General features: G+C 60.8%; 2 protein-coding genes across 2 annotated transcripts; both read left to right on the forward strand.

The window, feature by feature from the left end:
• Positions 1–7,839: 7,839 nt before the first annotated feature.
• On the forward strand, positions 7,840–10,172 carry CRYBA2 (crystallin beta A2). The gene is made up of 4 exons (XM_066553718.1): positions 7,840–8,000; positions 8,413–8,554; positions 9,600–9,742; positions 10,025–10,172. Exons 1-4 carry the CDS (start codon positions 7,840–7,842, stop codon positions 10,170–10,172), a joined length of 594 nt encoding a protein of 197 aa, XP_066409815.1.
• Positions 10,173–14,675: 4,503 nt separating this feature from the next.
• On the forward strand, positions 14,676–19,121 carry FEV (FEV transcription factor, ETS family member). Its single transcript, XM_066553578.1, has 3 exons — positions 14,676–14,727; positions 15,684–15,758; positions 18,599–19,121. The coding sequence occupies exons 1-3, from the start codon at positions 14,676–14,678 to the stop codon at positions 19,108–19,110; spliced, it is 639 nt and encodes a 212-aa protein (XP_066409675.1). The 3' UTR covers positions 19,111–19,121.
• The last annotated feature ends 2,754 nt before the right edge of the window (positions 19,122–21,875 follow it).

The raw sequence follows: 21,875 nt of genomic DNA on the forward strand, positions 1-21,875 counted from the left end.
CCTGTGATTTCTCTGCCAGCCCTGAGCTGCTTCTGCCCTGCTCTCAGGCACAGGCACTTCCGTAGCACAGCATCCAGTTCTGGTCCTGCTGTGCTCAGGGATGCTCTGAGTTTACAGCTGGATCCTGAGCCCATCTGCAGCCTCTCTGCAAACACCAAAAAGGCTCAGCCCATCCACCCAGTGTGGATGGAGCAGAGGTTGGAGTGAAGGAGCTCAGGTGTGCTAAGGGACAGGATGATTCCTGCTGCTTTCCCTCACCCCAATGCAGCTACGCACAGGACAAAGCTCAGCAGCACTGGTCCCAGAGCAGGAGAGTCCTGTTGCCTCCTTGGAGAGCCCCTGCAAGGGGCAGAGATGAGGCACCTCCTAGGCTTCCTGCTTGGGCAGATGCTTTGGGAAGTTTCCATCAGGTGGTGTAGGTAGGGGCCAAAATCAAAGAGCATCTCCAAGGTTGCCGCGCTCCCTGCATCCCTCCAGAGCTAAGGGTACATCCCAGCCTGGGAACAGCCCCAGCACAATGCAGTGATTGGCCACAATGCAGATCATTGTGGTCATGGGCCCTTGGGGCTGTGTCTCCAGGCTCTGTGTCCCCTGCTACCAATCCTGGCAAAGTTGAAAAGCTGAGAAAGCACAACACATCCCCCAATATGCACAACCCTCTGCAGCTGCCCTGCTCAGGCTGGGATCAAACAGAACATGATTAATAACTCTGAGCAAAGCCAGACCCTGCTGTCCATGTGCTCCAGTGGCTGCACGTGTGTCCCTGTGGGGGCAGAGCCTGGTGGAGATGGTATCAGGCAGAGCAAGGCTGTGAAATGCAGCCATGCCGCCTCTGCCTTCACCTGCCTGCTCCAGCTCCTCTGGGCTGTCTGTGCCCTGGCTTGCTTGTCCCCCTGCCACCTTCCCAGCTGCAGTCACCGCCCCAGCTCTGCCAGCCCAGTGGCACTGGGAAGCTGTGAAACCCTTCCAAGGCGGGATGGCCCCCAGCAGCCACACTGCCCTGAGGGCTGTGTTACCTGGGGAATGACTCTGGCAGGATTGGCACCCAAGGGTGAGCTGCTCCTCACAACAGGCAGAGCCAGAGGCATTAAACACCCACTTTTACATGTCAGAGCCAGTGCTGGTGCCATGGGTACCAAGGCTGGCATGGGATGGGGCACAGCAGGGTATTGCTGTCTGTGCTGGGTGGTGCTGTTCCCCAAACAAACCCCAGGCTCTGCATGGCCAGTGGCACGGCTCTGGGGACCTTGGGGCCTGGGCTGGGGATTTCCGTGGCACAGCTCCTCACCAGGAGGATTTGCATGGAGAGGGCAGGGTGCAGGAGGAGCACTGGGGAGCTGCAAGTGCCCAGGTTTGGATTTACACACAGGTGTAGTTTCACCCAGGTGTGTATGTGCATGCATGCCTGTGTATTTGCATAGGTGTGTGTGCCCTCCCTGGCAGGCAGGGCAGAGCTGGTGCATCCATGTCCTGTGTGTGCCCATGTATGTGTTCTGCTGAGATGAACAGTGCTGGCCATGCCCCTGCTGTGCTTGCTGCTCTGTTTCCTGGTGTGTGCAGCTGAAGGTGTGGGTGGGAGCAGAGGTGTTCACTGCTGCTGGCAGCCTCTGGGCTGCTCATGTCCTGCCCAGCCCGGATGGGGTGTGCCATCCTGGGACAAGCCCTGCTTTACTTCAGGATGTGGGAGAGGCAGCTGGTTGCCCTCAGCAAACCAGTGCCCCAGCAGGGACCAGCCCCCAGGGCTGTGTGGGCACCTCAGGGGCTGAGAACCAGGGTGGTGTGAGCATCCCTAGACCTCATCTGACCCCACTCAGCCTCTTTGGCACATCTCTGCTGTGCCTGAAGGAGGTGCCCAGGCAGAGCAGGAGCTCCCCGCCCCTCAAAGTCTGTCCTAGCACCACTGTGGGCTCCCAGACAGTTTGCACAAGGAGACAGGCTGCCTGTGACGCTGGGGATGAGCTAATGTTGGCTCCAGCCTGCTCCTGGCATGGCCAGGCCTGGGGCAGAGAGCATAAGGACTGTCCTCACTCTGTGTTGGGGTCCTGCACTCTCCTTGCCAGGCTTCAGATACTGTCACCAGGCAATGAATCCACCCCACACACCACCCCCAGCTGAAGACAATAAGCAGAGGCAGTCTTCAGTCTGCCTGGGCTCTGGGGCAAGCTTATCCCCCTCTGTCAGACAGGGTGGATGGGAGAGGTGGGTCCCAGGCATGGATCTGAATTCTGCTGTGGTGAAACTACAGGAATTCTGCATACTCCAACCCATTCCTGGCTGTGGGAAGTATCAGGGACAGCATAGGTACAGCCTGGCATCCTCCCCCCTGCACCCACAGACCACTGGGATGAGGGGACATTTTTTACAATTGCCCCCAAAAATGTTTTTGAACGCCCATTAGAGAAGGGAATAAGGGAGGGCCCTGATGAATTACTTGAGATGCTGGGGGAAAACACCCAGAGCTTATACTGGTCCTGCATGTTGGGGCACATCAGCCCCATCCTCCCAGAGGGCCTCCAGGGAAGGGGTGAGTGGTGGGGCTCCTCTCTTCCCAGCCCGTGGCTCTAGGAAGTGTGTGGGCAGCCTGCCAGGGGATGGACACTGAGCAGGCTGCCAGGGCTGCTGCTCCTGGCCCAGCTATTGCTGGCTCCAGGAGCCCTGAGGCAGCTGAGGCAGGATGTTCTGTTCCTGTGGCAGCGCCTGGCTCAGCCCCCACCTGTGCTGATCCTCAGAGCTGCTGGAGGAGGGGACCCACCACCGCCAACCTTTCCATCCACTGAGTGAGTGAGCATCACCCAGCTTGGGGTGCCTGCCACTGCAGACGTGGCCAACAGGGCAGTGCAGGAGAACAGGGGTGGAGTGGGACCTTGGCCAGGTGCCAGCTGAGCTGGTATCCCCTGGCTCTGAGGCTGCCAGGGGCTGCCAGCCTTAATCTTGCACTCTGCACCTCCATGACAGCACCCTAGCTGCTATAGGGAAAGCTGGCACCTGGGAAGCTGTGCTCACCCCGTGGTGTCCCTCCAAAATGACACAATGTACTGAAGGACAGCAGCTGCCTCCAGACCAGGCTGGGTGTGGGCTGCCCCGTGCTCCCCTGTCTCCATCACAGCAGCCCTGGGACTGGTCTGCACTGGGGACTCTCTGAGGACCAGCCAGCTTCTCCAGCACACTGAAGCTATGGGGTGCCCTGGAGGTGCCAGGCTGAGGCACCTGTGGTAACAAGCAGAAAGAAGGTCACAGTGGCTGGCACCAGCAGGCTCCCTTCCAGGTCAGGATCTGGAGCAGAGGAGCAGACACTGCCTCCTCTGCCCCAGTGCCTGGCATCTCTGACTGGGTAGGGTGTGACAGAGGGGACACCTCAGGCTGAAAGGGACATGCCACCCTGGGTTCCCTTTTGGTTCTGTGCTGCTGTCAGTTCCCCAGCAGGGCTGGGCTCAGCTGGGGAGCAGCCTTTGCCAGCTGCTCACACCCAGGCTGTAATCCACAGGCAGGAGGTAAGCAGCTGGTGGAGCCTCTCTGACCTTCAGGTGGGATTAGTCCCCATGGGAACAGTGGGGAGCAGGCAGGTGAGGCCACAGCTCCCCTGGCAGCTCGTGGGGACTGAGCACACCCCCATGTGGGGACAGCCAGGCTCGGGTGGTGAATGGGTGGCACGGGGTGAGCCTGCGTCCCTGGGAGCATCCTTGTCTTGGAGGGCTGCTGCAGGTGCACCCCCAGAGCCGTGCGTGCCACAGGGCAGGGTGGGCACAGCCCCACAAGGAGGGGGTGAGCAGCGTGCCTGGGGTGGTGCCAGGGGCACAGAACAGCTGGCAGCCCACGGTGTGCATGTGCACCTGCGTGGGAGCTAATCCCTGCAACATCTGCCAGGCTCCTGCTGTCCTGGGGTTCCTGGCTGCAGGGGTGGCATGGCTGCGTGCACAGGGGACAGGTGCCTGTGGGGCAGCTGGCAAGTGCCAGGGCTCCCTGTGTGAGGCAGTGCCTGTGGGGAGGCTCCTGTGGCAGATGTGTGCTGTACACTTATGGCTCATGTGGCCAGCAAAGCTTCTGGAGGGGACAAGTGGCACTGGGGATCCCAGCAACCCTTTTGGCTCTGGGATCCAGGATTCACAAGTGGAAGAAGGGGTTTTGGCTGGGATTAACCAGTCCTGGTGTGGCCGTGTTCAGAGCAGCCCTGAAGCACAGGTGACTGTAGAGAGAAGGAGGGTGTTTGCATCCTTGTCGAGGAGGATGGTTTCCCACAGAAATGAGGCTGGGGGAGAAAGCAGAGGAAAAAGGAAGCAATGGGGCTGTGTGGGGGCAATGACACACCACCTCTGATCTAATCAGCCAGACCCTGCAAATAAAAGCCACCTGTTTTGGCCCTGACAGCAGGAAGCCATCCCTAGAACAAACAGAGCACCAGGCAACTGGAAGAAAGACAAACAGGGGCTGGCACCAGCTCCATCTGCTCCTGTTGGGCCCAGCCCCCAGACCTCCAACCCCCGGAGTGCTGGTCCAGCCCCCCAGCTGGGCTGGGGAGAAGGAGAGAGCAGCTAGAGGTCCTTGCAGGGTGTGACCAGGGCTCAGCCCATGGTGCCAGCCAGGTGGACCACACACAGCTGTGCTGCCTTGGCCAGCCTGCCCAGATATTCCATCAATGGGTACAGTCGTATTGCCACAGACACGGCATCAGCCTCAGGGCTCCTGGACAGCACCTGCCTCACCTCTCTCGTGGCTGGCAGCCCTTCAGCCTGCTCGGCTCCCCCAGCTGTGCACTGTCCTGGGACCAGTGCCTGCCCAAGGCACGGGGTACAGCCCCACGGTCTGGGCTTGGCAGGGAGCACTTGGGTGCCCTTTTGCTCCCACCGTGCCCCCGGGCCACCGCGCTGTGCCCAGTGGCACTGAGAAACATGATCTGTTTTGCTAGTGCAGGGAACAAGCTGAGCTGGGAGCTACGAGGGGCCCTTATTAAATTAGCCTATGCAGGAGGCCCTGGGCGAGTGCTGAGCAGCTCCCACAGCCAGCATTAGCAGCTGCCCTTGAGCAGAGTCACTGCCTGCCCCCGCACCAGCCTGCCTCTGCCCCTGGCCCCAGATGGGCAGGGCTGGCTGGGGGCTTGCAGTGACCTAGCCAGGGGATGCTGGCTGGGGACAGAGACCACCTGGAGATGGCCCAGGGAGGACAGGCTGCATCAGCACTCTGGGATGCAGCCAGGGACGTCTCCTTGTGAGTGACCCCACTGATCCTGTGCCCTGATGTGGCTGTGGCTCCCACGTGGCTGCCCTGAATGTACCAAGCAGGAGGTGAAGCACTTTCCAGTGAGTACAACATGCTGAGGAACAAGGGAGGGGCACAGTCTGCATCTGGGTTTCTCCTCTGCACCATTCACCTTCCAGTGCTTTTATCCAAATGTTGCATGGGGATGGCTGAGTGGCTGGCATGCTCCTCGTGGCACAGCCCCAGTGCCCCACAGATGCTGTAGCACACCATACAGTCACCCACACATGCACATCCTATAATAGCTTGCAGCATCCCACATATTCTGTGGTGCCTCATGTGCTGGGGCTCTGTAATACACCCCACAATGCCCTGCACCTCAGAGTCCCCAGCTGCCCTCATCCTCAAGCACCCCAAAGTAACCAGTGCCCCACAGCTCTGTGCTCACAGCCCAGGCAAGGGGGGCAGCAACGTGGGGAGACCCTGCAGTGCACTAGTTCTGCATCTTGCCTCACCTTTGCCAAGGTGTTGACTTCCCTAAATCCTGCCCAGACTGTCTCCCAGCACTTTGAGAGATGTCCCCAGGCCACCAGGCTGCACCAGAGTGCTCTTCCTTCTCCAGGGAGCATCCCTATCCTTCCCTCCACCTTCTGCTTCCCCACACAGCTCCAAGAGCATCTCCTCCTCCCTGCTAGGAGCACTTCAGGCAACGCAAGCTGAGGGTCGCCTCCCCAGCGCCTGTCCCCTGCCAAGGGCCACTAATGTCCCTGAGCTGAGCGTGCTCCAACCGCTGCCAGGCTGCACCCTCTGCTGGGACCCGCAGGCATCGGCGCGGATTCGCACCGAGCCTCGGGGCCGTCGAGCAGTGGGGAGGTCACGAAGGGGACCCCCAAGTCCTGCCTCCAGCCCGTCCTTGCTGTCACTCCTCAGTCCCCGATTCTTGTTGATGCCATGCGTACTAACACCACCTCCAGCTGCTCACACTGCATTCTCCATAACCAACAATGTCCGGGTCTCTTGTGATGCTGACCCCACGCCCAGGACCCCCAGAAGGGCTGGAGTTTTCCTGGGAAGGTTTGTGGTGCTGTGGTCCGGCCCTTGCCCAGTGGCCAGCGTGGCACCTGCCCAGCTGAAGGTGGGGAGTGCCCAGCCTCACCACAGACTACACAGGATGCTGCAAGGAACAGCTGCCTAGACACCCAGGATTTCACAGCTCAACAGGGCCTACTTCCTCATTTCCAGCCTGTGCTGGCCCCATCCATCCCAGGTCCTGGTAGGAGCCACTGGGGATAGCTGCATGGCATGGTGCAGTTCCAGGCAGGGCTGCTCCTGTCCAGGCGAAGGACACAGCTCTGTCCCGAAGCCGGTCCCCTCCTGCTGTGCACAGTGTCCCTTGCCCCTGTGGGAGGTGAGTGGGAGCACAGGGAGCTCTTTCTCAAGCCAGGGGAAATGCTCAGGGCATTACAAGCATGTAACTGGAGTCCATTAGCGCCAGTCTGCAGCCAGCGCAGGAATCCCTGCAGGGCTGGCTGGAAGGCTGGAAAAGGAGCCCATGGTGGCAGAGTCCCACATGGAGGGGCAGAAGCAGCCCCAAATAAGCCCTGTGTTCCAGCGTGAGGACATCAGCGCCCCTCAGCTCCCAGATGGTAAATCCCCACTTCACCCTGGCACCTCCTTCCCACCAGCCTCAACCCTGGCAGAGGCTGCGGGTGCCCTGGGAAAGGCTGGCTCCCTAATCCCTGGGCCAAGCGGGGACATTGTCCGGGGGCAGAAAGGAAAGCGGCGCGTCAGGCCCTTTGCCCATTGTGCCCTGAGCCCCTGCGCAAACACAGCCCAGCACTTTCATTGTCAGCCTGGCCGGGCGCGGGGGGGCCGCTCTCGCCACACTGCCTAAGTGGAATGGACAGCCGGAGTCTGGGCCGGGTGAGCCGCCCGTGCCCCCGTCCCCTGCCTGCTGACACAGCGCCCTGGCCGCCGCACCATCGGCGCTCCAGCGCCCGCTATAAAGGGCCACAGGAGAAGCCGGCGCCGGCACCGCCACCTCCGCCTCTGTGCCCTGCCCTCCGACCAAGTAAGTACCAGGCTGTGAGCCCCCAGACCCCCGTGCACAGGCGCTGCCCCGCTCCCTTCGCCCCACAGCAAGCCCCCCAGCCAGCCAACGCTCACCCTGGGGAAGGGCAAGTGGCGGGGCGCTGAGTGCCACAGCGGGCAGGAGGGACCCTGGCAGGAGGGATGGAGGAGCCGGGCTGCTCTGCCCCGGGGCTACACCCGCATCTGAGCTGCGGTCACCGCCGCCTCCCAGCAGTGCCACCGCACCCAGACGACTCCCGGAGCCACGGCAGGGAGCTTGGGAGAAGAAAAACTGAGGCAGTCCTGGGTACATCACATGGAGAGATGGGGCATTGCAAATTTCCCCTGCAACCTGGGGCTCACTGGACAAAGATCCCCCAGCACCGAAGGAAAGGGAATGGGAAATGTCCCCATGCCAGCCAGTGGGGAGGGCAAGGGGCCAGTGGCATGGGGTGTGTGAGGGCAGTGCCACCAGCATCCCAGGCGCAGCAGCAGGCAGGAGGGTGGCTGGGGGCTGGTGGTGGGCACCTGCCCTGGGGTGATCCGTGGGGCTCTGCCAGCAGCCGGGAGACCCGTATGACCAGCAGTGAAGCCATGGACACCCTGGGGCAGTACAAGATCACGGTGTGGGAGGAGGAGAACTTCCAGGGCAAGCGCTGCGAGTTCCTCATGGAGTGCCCCAGCATCATGGAGCGCGGCTTCCGCAAGATCCGCTCCATCAAGGTGGAGTCTGGCCCGTAAGTGCCCCGCCGGCCCCGCGGCCCCTTGGCACGCCCTGCTCCAGCAAACCCGCTGCTCCCAGGGCACTCTTGGGAGCTGCTAGGGAGCCAGAACACCCGAGTTCTTCCTCAGCTATGACACAGCCTCATCGTGAGACCTCCCTTCTTGTGCTCCTTGTGTTTTCCCATCTGCTAGTCAGGGAGACCTTAACAAGGCAAGGCGTAGGTTGGAGGCAATGATGTGGCTCTGGAGAGAGGGGCCCCACTTTCAAAAGGGACATTTTCTGCTAGCAAGGACCCCAACATCTGTGACAGACCCATAACCTGGCAGGAAGTCTCTGTCCCCTGCCCAGGAAGGAGAAGCTGACCCCTGACTGATCCTGGGGACTGTGTCACACATTCCTGAGGGTTTTCCTCCTCTTCTTTCCAGCTGGGTAGGCTTCGAGTACCCTGAGTACCAGGGACAGCAGTTTATCCTGGAGAAGGGTGACTATCCCCGGTGGGAGGCCTGGAGCGGGAACAGTGGCTACCGGACCGAGCACCTCCTCTCCTTCCGGCCTGTCAAATGCGCAGTGAGTTACTGGGACCCCACAGGGGGAGGGCTCAGGGCAGGCAGAGCCTCCTCCAGGTAGCCCAGCATGGAGGCAATGTGGGACAGACTGGAGGATGACTTAGATGGACCATGGGATGGAGGGGTGAGGTGTTCACAGAGGTACATGTGAAGTGGAGGAGTAGCCACACCCACCAGCTCCCATCTCCCTGCAAAGATCCTGGGATGCTTTCTAGGTCTAAAATTTAGCCTGAACCACAATTCCAGCTCTTTGTGCTTTGGAGAGCCACCTGCCAGGCTGGGGTCCCAAGGCCTTGTCCCCCAGCCCTGATTCCCGGGGCTGGGATGAACAGAGAGGAGCTGGCAGGACCTCAGGGATGCTCGGAGTGCGGGCCCGTCCCCTCCCAGCGCGGGTAGCTGGGGCGTGCCCAGGCAGCCGCGGCTCTATCGCTCCATCTGCAGAGACACCGCTGCTCGCAGCAGCGGCACGTCTGCGCCTCCGAGCGGGGGGTCCCCCCCCAACTTTTAATAATCACCAGGCAGATATGTTCAGGCTTTAATAAAGGGGATGCGATAAGATCATTCCTTGCTGGCAGGACTGCTCCTCGGTGCAGATAGATGCATGTGGGGGCTGGGCACGGGGGACAGTGCTGCATCTCTCAGTGTCCCAGCCATTAACCCCACCGTGTCCAGCACCCAGAAAGGTCCCACATAGCTGAGGGGACCTCTCTCAGCATCCTGCTTTGCCCTGAACTTTCCTGCAGCCTTGGGGAGTTGTGGTGATGCTGAGGGCAGCAGTCCGTGTGGGTCCAGAGGTTGTAGCCACTAACTCTCACTAACAGCTGTGCATTGGGACCACAGGGACATGAGAGCAGCATCCTTGGGGCAGTTCTGGGGTGTCCCAGTGGGGGGGTGCCAGGCTGAGGGACATCCCCATGCATTGCACCAAAGCTGCTCACGATCCCAGGCCTCTCAAAGTGTCTTGGTGTGTGTCACACTGATGCCACATCCCTATCCATGGGCAAGGCAACCCACTCCTGCTGACCTCCAGCTCTGTCTCTCTGCAGAACCACAATGACAGCAAAGTCATCCTCTACGAGGCTGAGAACTTCCAGGGTCACAAGTTTGAGCTGAGTGACGACTATCCCTCGCTGCAGGCCATGGGCTGGGGCAACAAGGAGGTGGCATCCATCAAAGTGAACGCCGGAGCGTGAGTGCAGCCAGCGGGGCAGGGACTGGGGGTGCCAAGAGCAGAGGCTCAGAAGCACCTCCTTGCATAAAACACCTCCATAAACCCCACAATGTGGAAGGGGGACCCCCTCAAAAAAGGGATGCATTCCTGCTACCTTTTCCTTGAAAATACAAGCCATTGGGTATTTTCTGTCCCTCTCCTCCCAAGGCAAGCAGAGGGATGGGATGGGATGGGATGGGATGGGATGGGATGGGATGGGATGATTTGGCTTGGGGCTCTGAGCCAAGGCTCTGCCTGCAGGTGGGTGGCATACCAATACCCGGGATACAGGGGCTACCAGTACGTGCTGGAGCGGGACAGACAGAACGGCGAGTTCAAGAAGTACAATGAATACAGCAGCCAGGCCCACACCAACCAGATCCAATCCATCCGCCGCGTCCAGCACTGAACTGGGGCAGGGCTGTGTGCCCTGCAGCCTCCAGGCTGCTGTGCAATAGACCTCTATCCGGTAGCAAATAAAGGCATTTGTCAAAAAAAAGAGTGCTCCTGCCTCTGCTTGGCTCCTTGGGGGGCTGCCATGCTGGGAGGACCATGGTGGCAACCTGGAAGGTTTCCCCTTCCCCAGCAGTTTTGGGCTCATGGCCAGCTCCACCCTGGGCTGAGCTCTCTGCACCCCACCTCTCATCCATGCACAGTTCCACTGCTGTGGTGTTCTGGCTAGGAAAATGGGAACTTACTGGGCAAAGGGAGCACTGGAGGTGGGAGAGGACACCAAGAGGGTTGTGCCCTGGGAAGAGGCATCCAGCAGGGTTGTACCCTGGGTTCTCCTCCCAGGATCAATGCCAGGGAAATCGATTGCTACAAAGTCTGCAAACCAAGGTCCCCTTCCTCTGCACCCCTCTGGAAGAGAGAAGGGGGTCCCTGCCTGCTGTGGGCCTGGGAAGGAGGAAGAACATAGAGGTCATTTGGGGCAGGACAGGACTCTGACAACACATGGGGCAGCCACAGCTGTGTCAGGCTTGGGGGCACTGGCACAGAGGGCTGGGCAGGAGGTGGCTGTGCAGGGGGAGGTCTGAGGGTAGCGTTCCACAGGTGGTAGGGGCCTGGCTTGATGCTCACAGGTATGTGCGTGTCCTCCTCCTCCAGCCTTGCCACGCCAGCATATCCGTGCCAGTATCCGGCTCCGGGACACTGGGAGCCCCACCCAGCCTCCTCCTCCTCCTCCTCCAGCACTCTTTCCCAGCCTCCTCCTCTTCCATCTGGCTCTGAACATTCCTGGGGTGTGGGCTACCCATCCCAAGGTGCTCCCTGCACCCAGCACATTGCTTCTTCCCCCTCTCCTCCTCCTTGTCTTCTATCCTGCTCTGGCACCCCAAAGCCCTCCTGGGGCACAGGCTTTTGGTCCCGAGGCGCTCCCCACACCAAGGACAGGGATGCATGGTGGAACAGTTCTGAGTGCCTCAGATGCCTGGGCTCCCTGATGCCCACCCTGCTAAAAGCATGCTTGGCTCTGAGAAAGGGAGTGTCCCAGGAGGCTGCTGGGAGACTGACTGGGGGTCAGCCTGTGTGCAGTGCTCACCCAGCAGTGTGCAGAGACCCCAGCCCTGGTGTGTGTGTCAGCATGTGCATGGGTGTGGATGTGGGTGTGTGTATGTGTGTTTTGTGTGTGTGTGTGTGTGTTTTGTGTGTGTTGTGTGTGTGTGTGTGTGTGTGTGTGAGCTGCACACAGCTGAGCACACACGTGTTTCCCTGCATGCCCCCTCTCCCCTCCAGCCCCGGTGCTGCTGTGCAGAAGACCCAGCCCCTGTGTATCCCCATCCCACATGGCATCCCGGCTGCAGAGTGGCCCCCAGCCCGCCCCTGTCTCCTCCGTGTCCCCAGTGGCCCCACCCCACCGGGCCGCAGGGCCTCTCCCCCAGCACAAACACATTCCGGCACACCTGGCCAGGCGCAGGCAGCCCAGGGCCACGTCAGCTCGGCTCCGCTCCACACCGCCGGCTCACAGGTGAAGCTTTCCCGGGCACTGCACACAGGGCTGTGATGGGGGAGTAAGGGTGGGCTGTGGGGGTCATTGCAAAGTCTCGGGTCCTTATTGCTCCACCTGGGGTGGGAGGAGAGCACTGGAGTGGGGGGTGGGGGGCAGACCGCCTCTTGCAGCTGGAGGGACCTGCAGCTGCTTCCAGCTGGGTGTTCCACATGTCCAGGCTCCATACCCAGTAGCCCCACAGATCTGGAACCTCATCTCCTAGATCCCCCTCAGACCCACAGCCTAGTCCCTTGTTCCCCCATGAACATGAGCCCCTATTTCCTGGATTTCTCATATACCCTGCCTTCCTCATGCTCCGGGTCTGCCCCAGCTCCCCCATGAACCTGGGGTCACATCACTCAGGTCTCCAAAGCTCTACATGGACACAGGGCTTGCCAGCTTTTAGGATCTGACATTCTCTGTCCTTCTGCACGCTTCTGACCCCAGATCACTCAAAGACCCCAGTCCCCTCACATCCCACTTTAAGCCCCCCACCCACTGGCTTTCCCAGGGACCCAGGAATCTCCATCCCCAGTGCCCTCCAAAGCACCCCCTTCTCCAGCTCCTGCAACCCTAAACCCATTTCTGAGCCTGATCCCTACTGCACCCCCTCCCGACTCTGGGCTGATGCAATGTCCCTCAGCACAGACCCCCTCCATGCCCTCCACTGTGCAGTTTGCTGGAGCAGTATCACGGTCTCCCCTTGGGCGGCCAGGAGAGGACAGGTGGTGGGTCAGGCACGCCCCCACCTCACCCTGCTGTCTCCGGGGCTTGTTTTCCGTTGCCTGCGGTTTGTTTCAGTGACTCAGGCAGCGAAAGCAAGTCTGGGAGGCTGCAGAGCCACTGCGGGGAGAGCTGCACCTTGGGGGGCTGGGCAGGAGAGGGATGCAGGGAGCAGCCAGGGCTGCTGGGCTGTACAGAGCTGGACACCCCACTGGGAGGTTCAGGGGAGCTCAGGAGACAAGCTGGGGAAAGAGAAGCTTTTTAAGGGCTGTTACCTCCAAACAGGATTGCTGGGGAATTTCTGGGGAATACCACGGTCTCTGCTCGTGTCTCCCCTTGCCAGCATCTGCTCTTTGTCCATGATGGAGATGGGCAGGAGAGGTGGAGCACCTGGAGCAGAGGTGGAGCTCGGTAATCAAGGCACCCCCTATTTCCTAAACCCTTTGGACACCCCCTGCCAAGAGGAGTCACCAGCTCTGTTGGGCTGTGCCACCCTGATTGAGCATCGCTCCCCTTGGGCTGCAGCTTCTTATGCAGGGCAGGCACTGTAAATAAAAACTGTGAGTCTGGCATGGCTGTATCCTGATTTCCATTAGGTCCATATCTTGTAACGATCACTTTCCAGAAAGGCAGCTAAATCCAGCATGAGAGCTCATCCTTTTGCCAGACATCAACGAAACGCTCCAGAAGAAGTTGTGAGCTTGGCTGTACAGTGTTGGACTCATGGAGGAGAACTGGCAACAGCTGCTGGCACACTGCCTGGCTGCCTCAAGCTGTGGGATCCTGTGGGGGGTCCACTGCTGACCTGGGGGACAGAGACTGACAGCACCCCACAAGTGCCTATAACAGCTGGGGCCATGGGTGACAGGGAAAAACCTGGCCAGATATGGTTTTTTTGGAGCTGGTATCACCTTTCTCCATAAGTTTCTCCATGAAATATCCTCCTGTCTTCAGAATGTACCCAGCACTGTCCAGGACAAGCAGATGAAGATGGGGCCATCCTGGTTTGTGTGGGTGTTGGGGGTTACCCAGCTTCCATGGATCCTAATAAAGATGTGCAGCAGGTTGGGACAGGGCTGGGTGCTGTGGGATGGTCACAGGCTTAACTGTCCCTGGGGCAGGGACTGTTCAGGAGAGCACAGAGGAGCCAGGGAGGTGGCAGAGCTGTGGGATGACCTGGTGCACCAACTGCTGGAGACACACTTACCCACCCCCAAACTCTGGGTACAGCAAAGGAACCCCGTGACCATTGTCCTGGAGGTGGAGGGTCCTGGTGGGGACTCCCCTTGCCCACCCCAGGACTCTGAACTGCAAGGAGCCCCCAGGACTGTGCTGATGATGCTGGAGCTGGGGAAGGGGCAGGCACGGACCCCCAGGGCCAGCAGCACGGCAGCTCGGAGAGCCAGAGCCAGGGGGGCAGTGCCGGAGCTGCTGCCGGTGCCGTGCAGCGGGGAGCGGGCTCCGGTGCGCTGCGGGCCGATCGGGAGCGGGCTCCGAGGCGGTGCCGGTACCGGCCGAGCGGGAGCGGGCTCCGGGGCGGTACCGGCCGAGCGGGAGCGGGCTCCAGGGCGGTACCGCCGATCGGGAGCGGGCTCCGGGGCGGTGCCGGTACCGGCCGAGCGGGAGCGGGCTCCGGGGCGGTGCGGGCCGAGCGGGAGCGGGCTCCGGGGCGGTACCGCCTATCGGGAGCGGGCTCCGGGGCGGTGCCGGTACCGGCCGAGCGGGAGCGGGCTCCGGGGCGGTGCGGGCCGATCGGCGGCTCGGGAAGGGAGGTGCTGGTGGGAGGCCGGGCCCGGGCGGTCTCCAGGCAGTGGCCGGGCCCGCTCCCAGCTGGGATGTCAGCGCCGTGTTTGCGAAGAGTTAAGGAGGCGGAAGAGGCAGGAAGCGGCCCGAACCGCTCTCCATAGAAACCCGCGGCCGTGATTAAAGTCTGATGCGGGCCCGATAGCGGGGGGAGGGAGGGGGGGGGGCAGCGCCCGGTTTAATTACAGCGGAGGAAATTGCTGGAGCCGGGGCCCCAGCCCCTGCGAGTTGCCTGGAAACTCCCCCTTCCCCCGCCTCCCCCGGCCCCTGCCCGTCCCCTGCCCGTCCCGCTGCCATTTATTCGCCATCAGCTGCTCCCTGATAAAGTGGAATAATAATAATAATAATAGGGGCAGGAATATTAAAACATGCAGCCCGCGGGCCGCCTCCACAGCTGCCATGAGACACGGCACCGGAGCGGTGCCACTGCTGCTCAACATGTACCTGCCAGGTACGGGCGGATCCCTCGGCCGCTGCCCCACCGCAGCGCCGTGCACCGCACAGCACCCAGCCCCTGCCCACCCTGTCCCGCTGAGGCCCTGGGGCTCTCCTCTGCCCCATCTCCTTCCAGCGCCCACCCTGTTATCCCCTTTCCCTCTGTCCATTCTCTCTTCCTGCCTTCCAGCACCACAACCATCCCTTCCTTCTTCCTTTCAGCTGCCCTCACAGCTTTCCATACCCGCACACTCATCTTCCCATCCTTCATCCACCCACCGTCACCCTGTCCTTCCATCTCTTCATCCACCCTTCTTTTCTTCCAACCCATCTTTCCACCCTGTGCTTCCATCCATTCTTCCACCCACCCACTTGTCCCTGCATCCTCCTTTCCATCCCGGGTACCAGCCAACCCCTCCATCCACCCAACATCCCTTCCATCAGCCTGTTTTCCCATCATCTTATCCATTACCTGCTCTTCCATCCATCGATCTCTCGCACTTTCTTTCCTCCACCTGCCCACTCACCATCGTCTCTTCTGTCCTTCCATCCATTCACCCATTTCCTTCCTTCTATCCATCTGTCCGTTTATCTATCCTTTCCCCAGCACTCCACTCCCCAAATGCCGACAGACATCCTTGCTTCCACCCGCCGCTCCTGTCACCCATCCTGCCACCCACCCGCCTCCTCTCCCTCTCCCCCTGCCCCACACCTCTCTCCCTCACTCCCTTTCTCCTCCCTACCCGAGCCCACGGGATCGTCTATTCCTATTTAAAAGCTTCCCCGGCTGGGTCGGAAATCGGATTTCCTTTTTCCTGGACGCGTTTCCTGGCTTCGCCGCAGCGGCGGGGCAGGCAAGGGGGAGCGGCCGGGGGCTGCGGGGACGCTGCCCGCGGGTGGGCGCTGGGGTGTCGCGGTCCCGCCTGGTTCCAGCCCTCCCTCCACACCACCCGCGTTCCTTTTTTCCCCCAGATCCAGTCGGGGAAACTTTGTTCAAAGACGGGAAGAGCCAGGCGTGGGGGTCTCTAAGCCCCGGCGTGCAGAAAGGTAAGAGCACAGCTGCCCCTTCCCCTGGACAGGCCCCTCTCCCCCCGGCCAGCACGGAGCGGGGACCCCGGGGCACTGGCATTCTCTCCCGCCCAGCAGCCAGCGGAGCCCCTTTCCCGTCCTTTGCCGGGCGCTGTCCTTGCAGGACACGGCCACACGGAGCCCCCGTTCCCTGCTGCTGCCAGTGCCTCCGGCTGGGAGCATCCCGCCGCCACTTCCCGCGGGGACAGCGGCCAACCCCGACGGTCGGAAGCTCCCGTCCAAGGCATTAGAGAGGAGCGGGGAACGCATCCCCCCGAGCCCCGCAGCGGGGAGAGTGCGGGGTCCTAACTCCGATCTCCCGGGAGCTCCGGGACATCCGACGGGAGGGAGCTGCCAGCCATCCCGGGAGTGGGGCGGGCTAATCCGGGCTCGGGAGAGATCCGTTCCTGCGAGTGCAGAGGAGAGTTGGGACATCATTCGTGAGGGAGCTGCCAGTGAAACATTGGGGCACGGGAGTGATGTGTCCCCGGGAACCGGAGCCATCCATCTGGAACAATCCGCGCAGGGGTCATGGGCATTGGCCAGCGCTGACCGGGGAGCAGCCTGGAGCTCCCAGCGCTGACCAGGGAGCAGCCTGGAGCTCCCAGAGCTGACCAAGAAGCAGCTTGGAGCTCCCAGAGCTGACCAAGGAACAGCCTGGAGCTGCCAGCACTGACCAAGGAGCAGCCTGGAACTCCCAGTGCTGACCAGGGAGCAGCTTGGAGCTCCCAGAGCTGACCAAGGAACGGCCTGGAGCTCCCAGTGCCGGCCAGGGAGCAGCCTGGAGCTCCCAGAGCTGACCAAGGAGCAGCCTGGAGCTCCCAGCGCTGACCAAGGAGCAGCCTGGAGCTCCCAGTGCTGACCAAGGAGCAGCCTGGAGCTCTCAGAGCTGACCAAGGAACAGCCTGGAGCTGCCAGCGCTGACCAGGGAGCAGCCTGGAACTCTCAGAGCTGACCAAGGAGCAGCTTGGAGCTCCCAGCGCTGGCCAAGGAGCAGCTTGGAGCCTGCTTGGGAGCACAGCAGCACTGGGGGTTGTGGGGCCAGCACTGTGGTGTTTGGGCTGTGTAGTTTGCCTGTTTGCTAGGAGGCAGGGACCAGGGACTCCTCTGAGCAGGAAAAACGGAGCCCTGGTTTAGTGGTGGGAGGGGTAGAAAGATGAAGCTGGGGGAGCCCTTTTGCTTCTGCACTGCAGACTCTGCCCAGCCATACTGCAAACACTGTGCTGCAGTGAGAGGGATCCTTTTGGACCCTGGGTATTTCCTTAAGGAGCTCTCAGGTGCATTATCATGTGCTGCACCATGCAGGACTGAGCCTCACCATCCCACCCAGATGCACCCCCCAACACCTCCCTGACCTCCTTGCATGGGGTGGAACACCCACGGGTGGGAGATAGCTGCAGGCCAGGGTGGGGCTGTGGTGATGGAGAAGAGGCAAGGGCTGCAGATGCACCCTAGGGAGGAGAGATCCCCTGCCTTGGTCCCAGGATGGGGAATTAGGAAATACAACACCTTGGAAAGACCTGGGCTCAACTACCTGGATCAGGACGTCTGGGTGGGTTTTGGTGGAATGGAAATCAATTGGGAATGGCTGTTCCCTGCTTCTTCTAGAGCGAGATACAGGGAGAACCAGATAAAACAAGCAGAACAAGATTTTTTTTTTTTTTTGGGTGGGAAATGTAGCAGAGCTGTAGGACTTCTTGTTGCTGAGGTCATGGGTCCTAAACCTCCATCAGGTTTAGGATGATAATGTTAGAAGAGCACAGGGATAACTGCAAAGGCACATCCTCTGCTCTGGAGAGAGACTGTGCTGCAAGGACTGGCATCAGGAGCAGGGATGTGCAGGGGATGCTGCTCAGAGGAGGCAGAGTGGGGTGCCTAGGAAAGTGCAGGGCTGCTCTGCAGGGTGGCCGGGTCCCAGCAGTCGGATCCTCCTTGCCCAAAGGTCCAGGTTCCCTCTCCTCTCATGCCCTCTGGCCAGACCCGATGCAGCATGTCCTTGTGCCTCACCATGGGTGTGTCGAGGTGTGCCAGGCTCCAGTGTGTGCACAGCCTGGCACAGGGGCACCATGGGCACCCACTGAGGAAACTCCTTGGTGCAAGCTGCAGGTGCAATGGCTATGGCTCAGGAAGGATATTTTTCCTTTGGAAATAAGGAACATCATTGATGCCTGATTCAAAGCCACAGTAGGCCATGCTCTCTCCCTGTCTCTCCCTCACCTACACCTATCTGTGTCTCTCTGGGGTGTAGTTCAGATGAGTGTTGCTCCCTGACTTGAGTTGACCATGGAGACCACTATGCAGGGCACAGTGTCCCTGGAGCAGGGGCTGTGAGACCAGCCCAGTTTCCAGCAGACATGGCAGTGGGAATGCTTGTGTTGGGATGGGTCTGGGTTCTGCCAAGATAGGTCCTTCTTGGGGCTGCTGATGAAAGAACAAGGCCACATCCTCCCACAAAAACAAATAAGCAGGTGTTCATCCTCAGTGGTGTGTGAATGTGGGCAGGAGGGATGGGGAGACTCTGGATCCAGACCCGCTGTAACCTGTGTTGACCTTTGAGCACTCCTACTCCATCTCAAGGTGCAGAGGCATCTTCTCCTCATATCTGGGGTTGTAGGATGGGGTTGGGATGTTGCAAAGGAGACATAACCTTGTTACCACCTTATGTGTCTCTAAAGCAGGGAAGATGCAATGAGGTGCAGCCAAAACCTGGGTGTGGGAGAGGGCAATGTAACAGCGGGTCAAGGGGATTGGGGCACACCCTGTCCCTCACCTTGTGCCCTGGGAAGGAGCTTTAACCTCTCTGGGGCCCGGCCTTGCAGGCAGCGGGCAGATCCAGCTGTGGCAGTTCCTGCTGGAGCTGCTTTCGGACCGGGCCAACCTGAACTGCATCGCCTGGGAAGGCACCAATGGGGAGTTCAAGCTGATCGACCCCGACGAGGTGGCGCGGCGCTGGGGCGAGCGCAAGAGCAAGCCCAACATGAATTACGACAAGCTGAGCCGCGCGCTGCGCTACTACTACGACAAGAACATCATGACCAAGGTGCACGGCAAGCGCTACGCCTACAAGTTCGACTTCCACGGGCTGGCCCAGGTGTGCCAGCCGGCCACCCCAGACCATGCCCTCTACAAATTCCAGGGCAACCTGGCACCACTGCCCTTCTCGGGCATCTCCAAACTCAACCTCATGACCTCAGGAGTGACGCCGGCTGGCTTCTCCTACTGGGCTGGCTCCAGCCCGTCCCTCTACCCGGGGCACGGGCTCCAGCCCTCAGCCTCGTTCAGTGCCATGGCAGCCTCCCACCTCAACAACATGAACAACCATTACCATTAGGGGCTCGGCTGTGCCACGTGGATGCTCCATGGCCCTGGCAGCGTGGGGCTGTGGATTTGGGAAGCTCAGCGGGGAGGGGTGGGGGATGGGATTGTGCCCTGCTCTCACTTGCCCCCTTTTATGTTTGCTGTGGTGTGGGGGATAGGGGGTGCTTGCAGGATTGCTGGGTTTGTTCTCTGATGTGGGTGGCTGGAGGAGGGAAGCCATCTAAATTTAAGATGAGGAAGTATCCATGATTCTAGGAATGGATGTGGATACCTAAAGCAGGGTGTGAATGGAAGGAAAAACCACAGGCTCCTCTCCTGGCAGGGACATTGCCCCACCTTTCCTTTGCAACGTGCTGCCCATGCCATGAATGTCCCTGGCTCTGCCTCCAGCCTGTGCCTGCCCTCCCATTCCCTGCAGAGAGGAGTCTGGAGCTGGGGCCCCAGGGCAGCTGTGTCCATGAATGAGGATCCCACTGAGCAGGGACAAGGAAAGGGGACCTTCCCTGACCACTTGGTCCCCTCACCTTTGTCTCCAAAGGCTTTGTTTCCTCCATCCCTCCTATACCTGCTGCCTGAAGGTGACTTCCTTCAGACCTCAGGAGAAGCCTTGGTCTGGAGAGCAGATGCTTTCTATGGGTTCACTCAGGCCCAGGGCAGGGTTCTGGGGTTGGAGGTGCCAGGGACAAGTGTGGGGCTCACTGCCAGGTCTCAGGGCAAGACCAGAGCCTGGAGGCAGCATAGCCTGGTCTCTGCAGCTCTGCCCTCTCCCCAGTGCCCAAGGATCACACCACAGACAGTCCCTGACACCCTGCACATGAGCCGGTGTCCTGCTCATCACTTTAATTAATGTTCCAGTTTTACTCCAGCTTTAGCCTCTCACATGCAGGGCTTGGTGGGACACCCTCCATAAGTGGGAACATCCCCAGGTACAAGGCAGCATGGGTGGTGGAGCAGAAGAAGGGATGACAGCAGGCCTGGGAGCCCCAGGCACCAAGGGGCAGCCCTGAGTCTCTCCCCCTGGGTTCAAGGAGCTGCCCCCATCCTCTGGAGCAGGACTTTGGCCCAGTGGATGCACAAGAGCTGGGCACGCTGAGCTCCGCAGTGGCCGGGGGGTGGGGTTGGTGTTCAATAAAACAGAGAGGTGCTGTCACCTGTGTCCTCTCCTGTCTGAAGGGAGCTGGTGAGAGGGGGAACCGCTCAGCAAATCCTCTCCCATCTGAGCCAGAACACCTTCAGGGCTGGGGTGGGAAGGATGTGGCCGTTGTCTGCATCATCTTTTCTCCAGGTGTCACCTCCAGTTCTTACAATTCCCAGGAGAGAGGACAGAGCTGGAAACCTCTGGGTTACCTGAGACTCCCCTTCAGGAAAGCCACATATGCTGTTCTCAGGCTCCCAGGCTTGCCTCAGGGATCAAACCAGCTGTGCAGGGGGAGTCATACAGCTCCCCAGCCCATGGAAGGAGTGATCAGCCCCCACCTCTTCTCCCTTCATGCCCCAGACCACAACAGTTCCCACATCTGGGGGCTCCATGCTGCCCCTTCTGCAGCCCTCCAGGGTCTGATCACTCTCCAGCCTTGGTGGCATCTGCTCCGATGCATCCTTACTGCCCTAATCAGCTTAAGGGAGTGGGATCTGATGTCAGTGTGTCCTCTGGGGAGGGCTCAGGCTGTGAACTGGGGGGGCTGATGCTGCTGGCAGAGAACCCCTGAGAGCGAAAGGAGTTGCAGGGACTGGGAGGGGACTGTCCCTGCCTCCAGGGTTTCCGGGTGTTGCACAGACTGTTCCCAGGCACGGCAGGAGGTGAAGCGAGGGGGAAAAGGAGTCGTTACCCCCACGCAACCAGCGCCGAGGCAGGCTGGAGACATCCCCTGCCCCCCAGTTTCACTTATCAAGCGCAAAATGGGCGAAATGGCCACAAGTGGCCCCCTGAGAGACGGGGCAGAGGCTGTGCCCTCGCCGGGGGAGCTGCTCCGGGGCTTAGGTAACTGCGTGACGCAGGGCAGGACGCGGATTAAGGGATGTGGGTCACTGGTAGCTCCTCCCTTCCCCCTTCCCGTCCCTCTGCCGGGGTCTGTACCAGGGAAGCCCAGGTGAGCCCGGCCCGACCTTGCAGCCCGGATCCCCGATGGACTGGAGGCGGGACACGCTAGGGAAAAGGGGGACTTACCTGTTCGGGAGAGGGAGGGCGGCGGCACACACCCGGAGCAACAGGCTGAGCTGCGGCTCGCTCCGCTCTGCTCCGAGCCCAGCTGGCACCGTCCCAGCGCTCTGTCCCCTGGGTGCCACCGTCCCAGCGCTCTGTCCCCTGGGTGCCATGCCAAAGGCCGGGCACCAGCCCTGCTCTCCCCGGGGACGGCAGCCGGGAAGGAAGCAGAGCGGGGGACACCCATGCGGGGCTGCACCAGCGATGTTCTTGCCTGCCTGAGGATGCAGCCGCGGTCACCACGGCAACTCGAGATGCTCCCATCCCCAGGCTCCACTGGGAGCCACCTCCCCTCACATGTTGAGTTTATTGGAGGGCTGAACAGAGCACCAGCTTCACCCAACCCAGCCTCCCTCCTCCTCCTCCCAGAGCCCCGTCTGACCCAATCCACCAGCAGTGCTGCTTTCTGCAGGTTTCCTCAGTCACCAAAACCACGGGCTCGGAGCAGACTGCAGCAAAATCCTGCCAATGGGCAAGCAGGGCCGAGCCCAGCACAGCTCCCCCTGGAACACCATCCCTGGCCCTGGGCAGGGGTGCCCAGCCCGGGGGGCAGAGGGGCAGCACCGTGTGTGGCT

This window comes from Molothrus aeneus, chromosome 7 (genome assembly GCF_037042795.1).
Source record: "Molothrus aeneus isolate 106 chromosome 7, BPBGC_Maene_1.0, whole genome shotgun sequence".
NCBI classification, from domain to species: Eukaryota; Metazoa; Chordata; class Aves; order Passeriformes; family Icteridae; genus Molothrus; species Molothrus aeneus.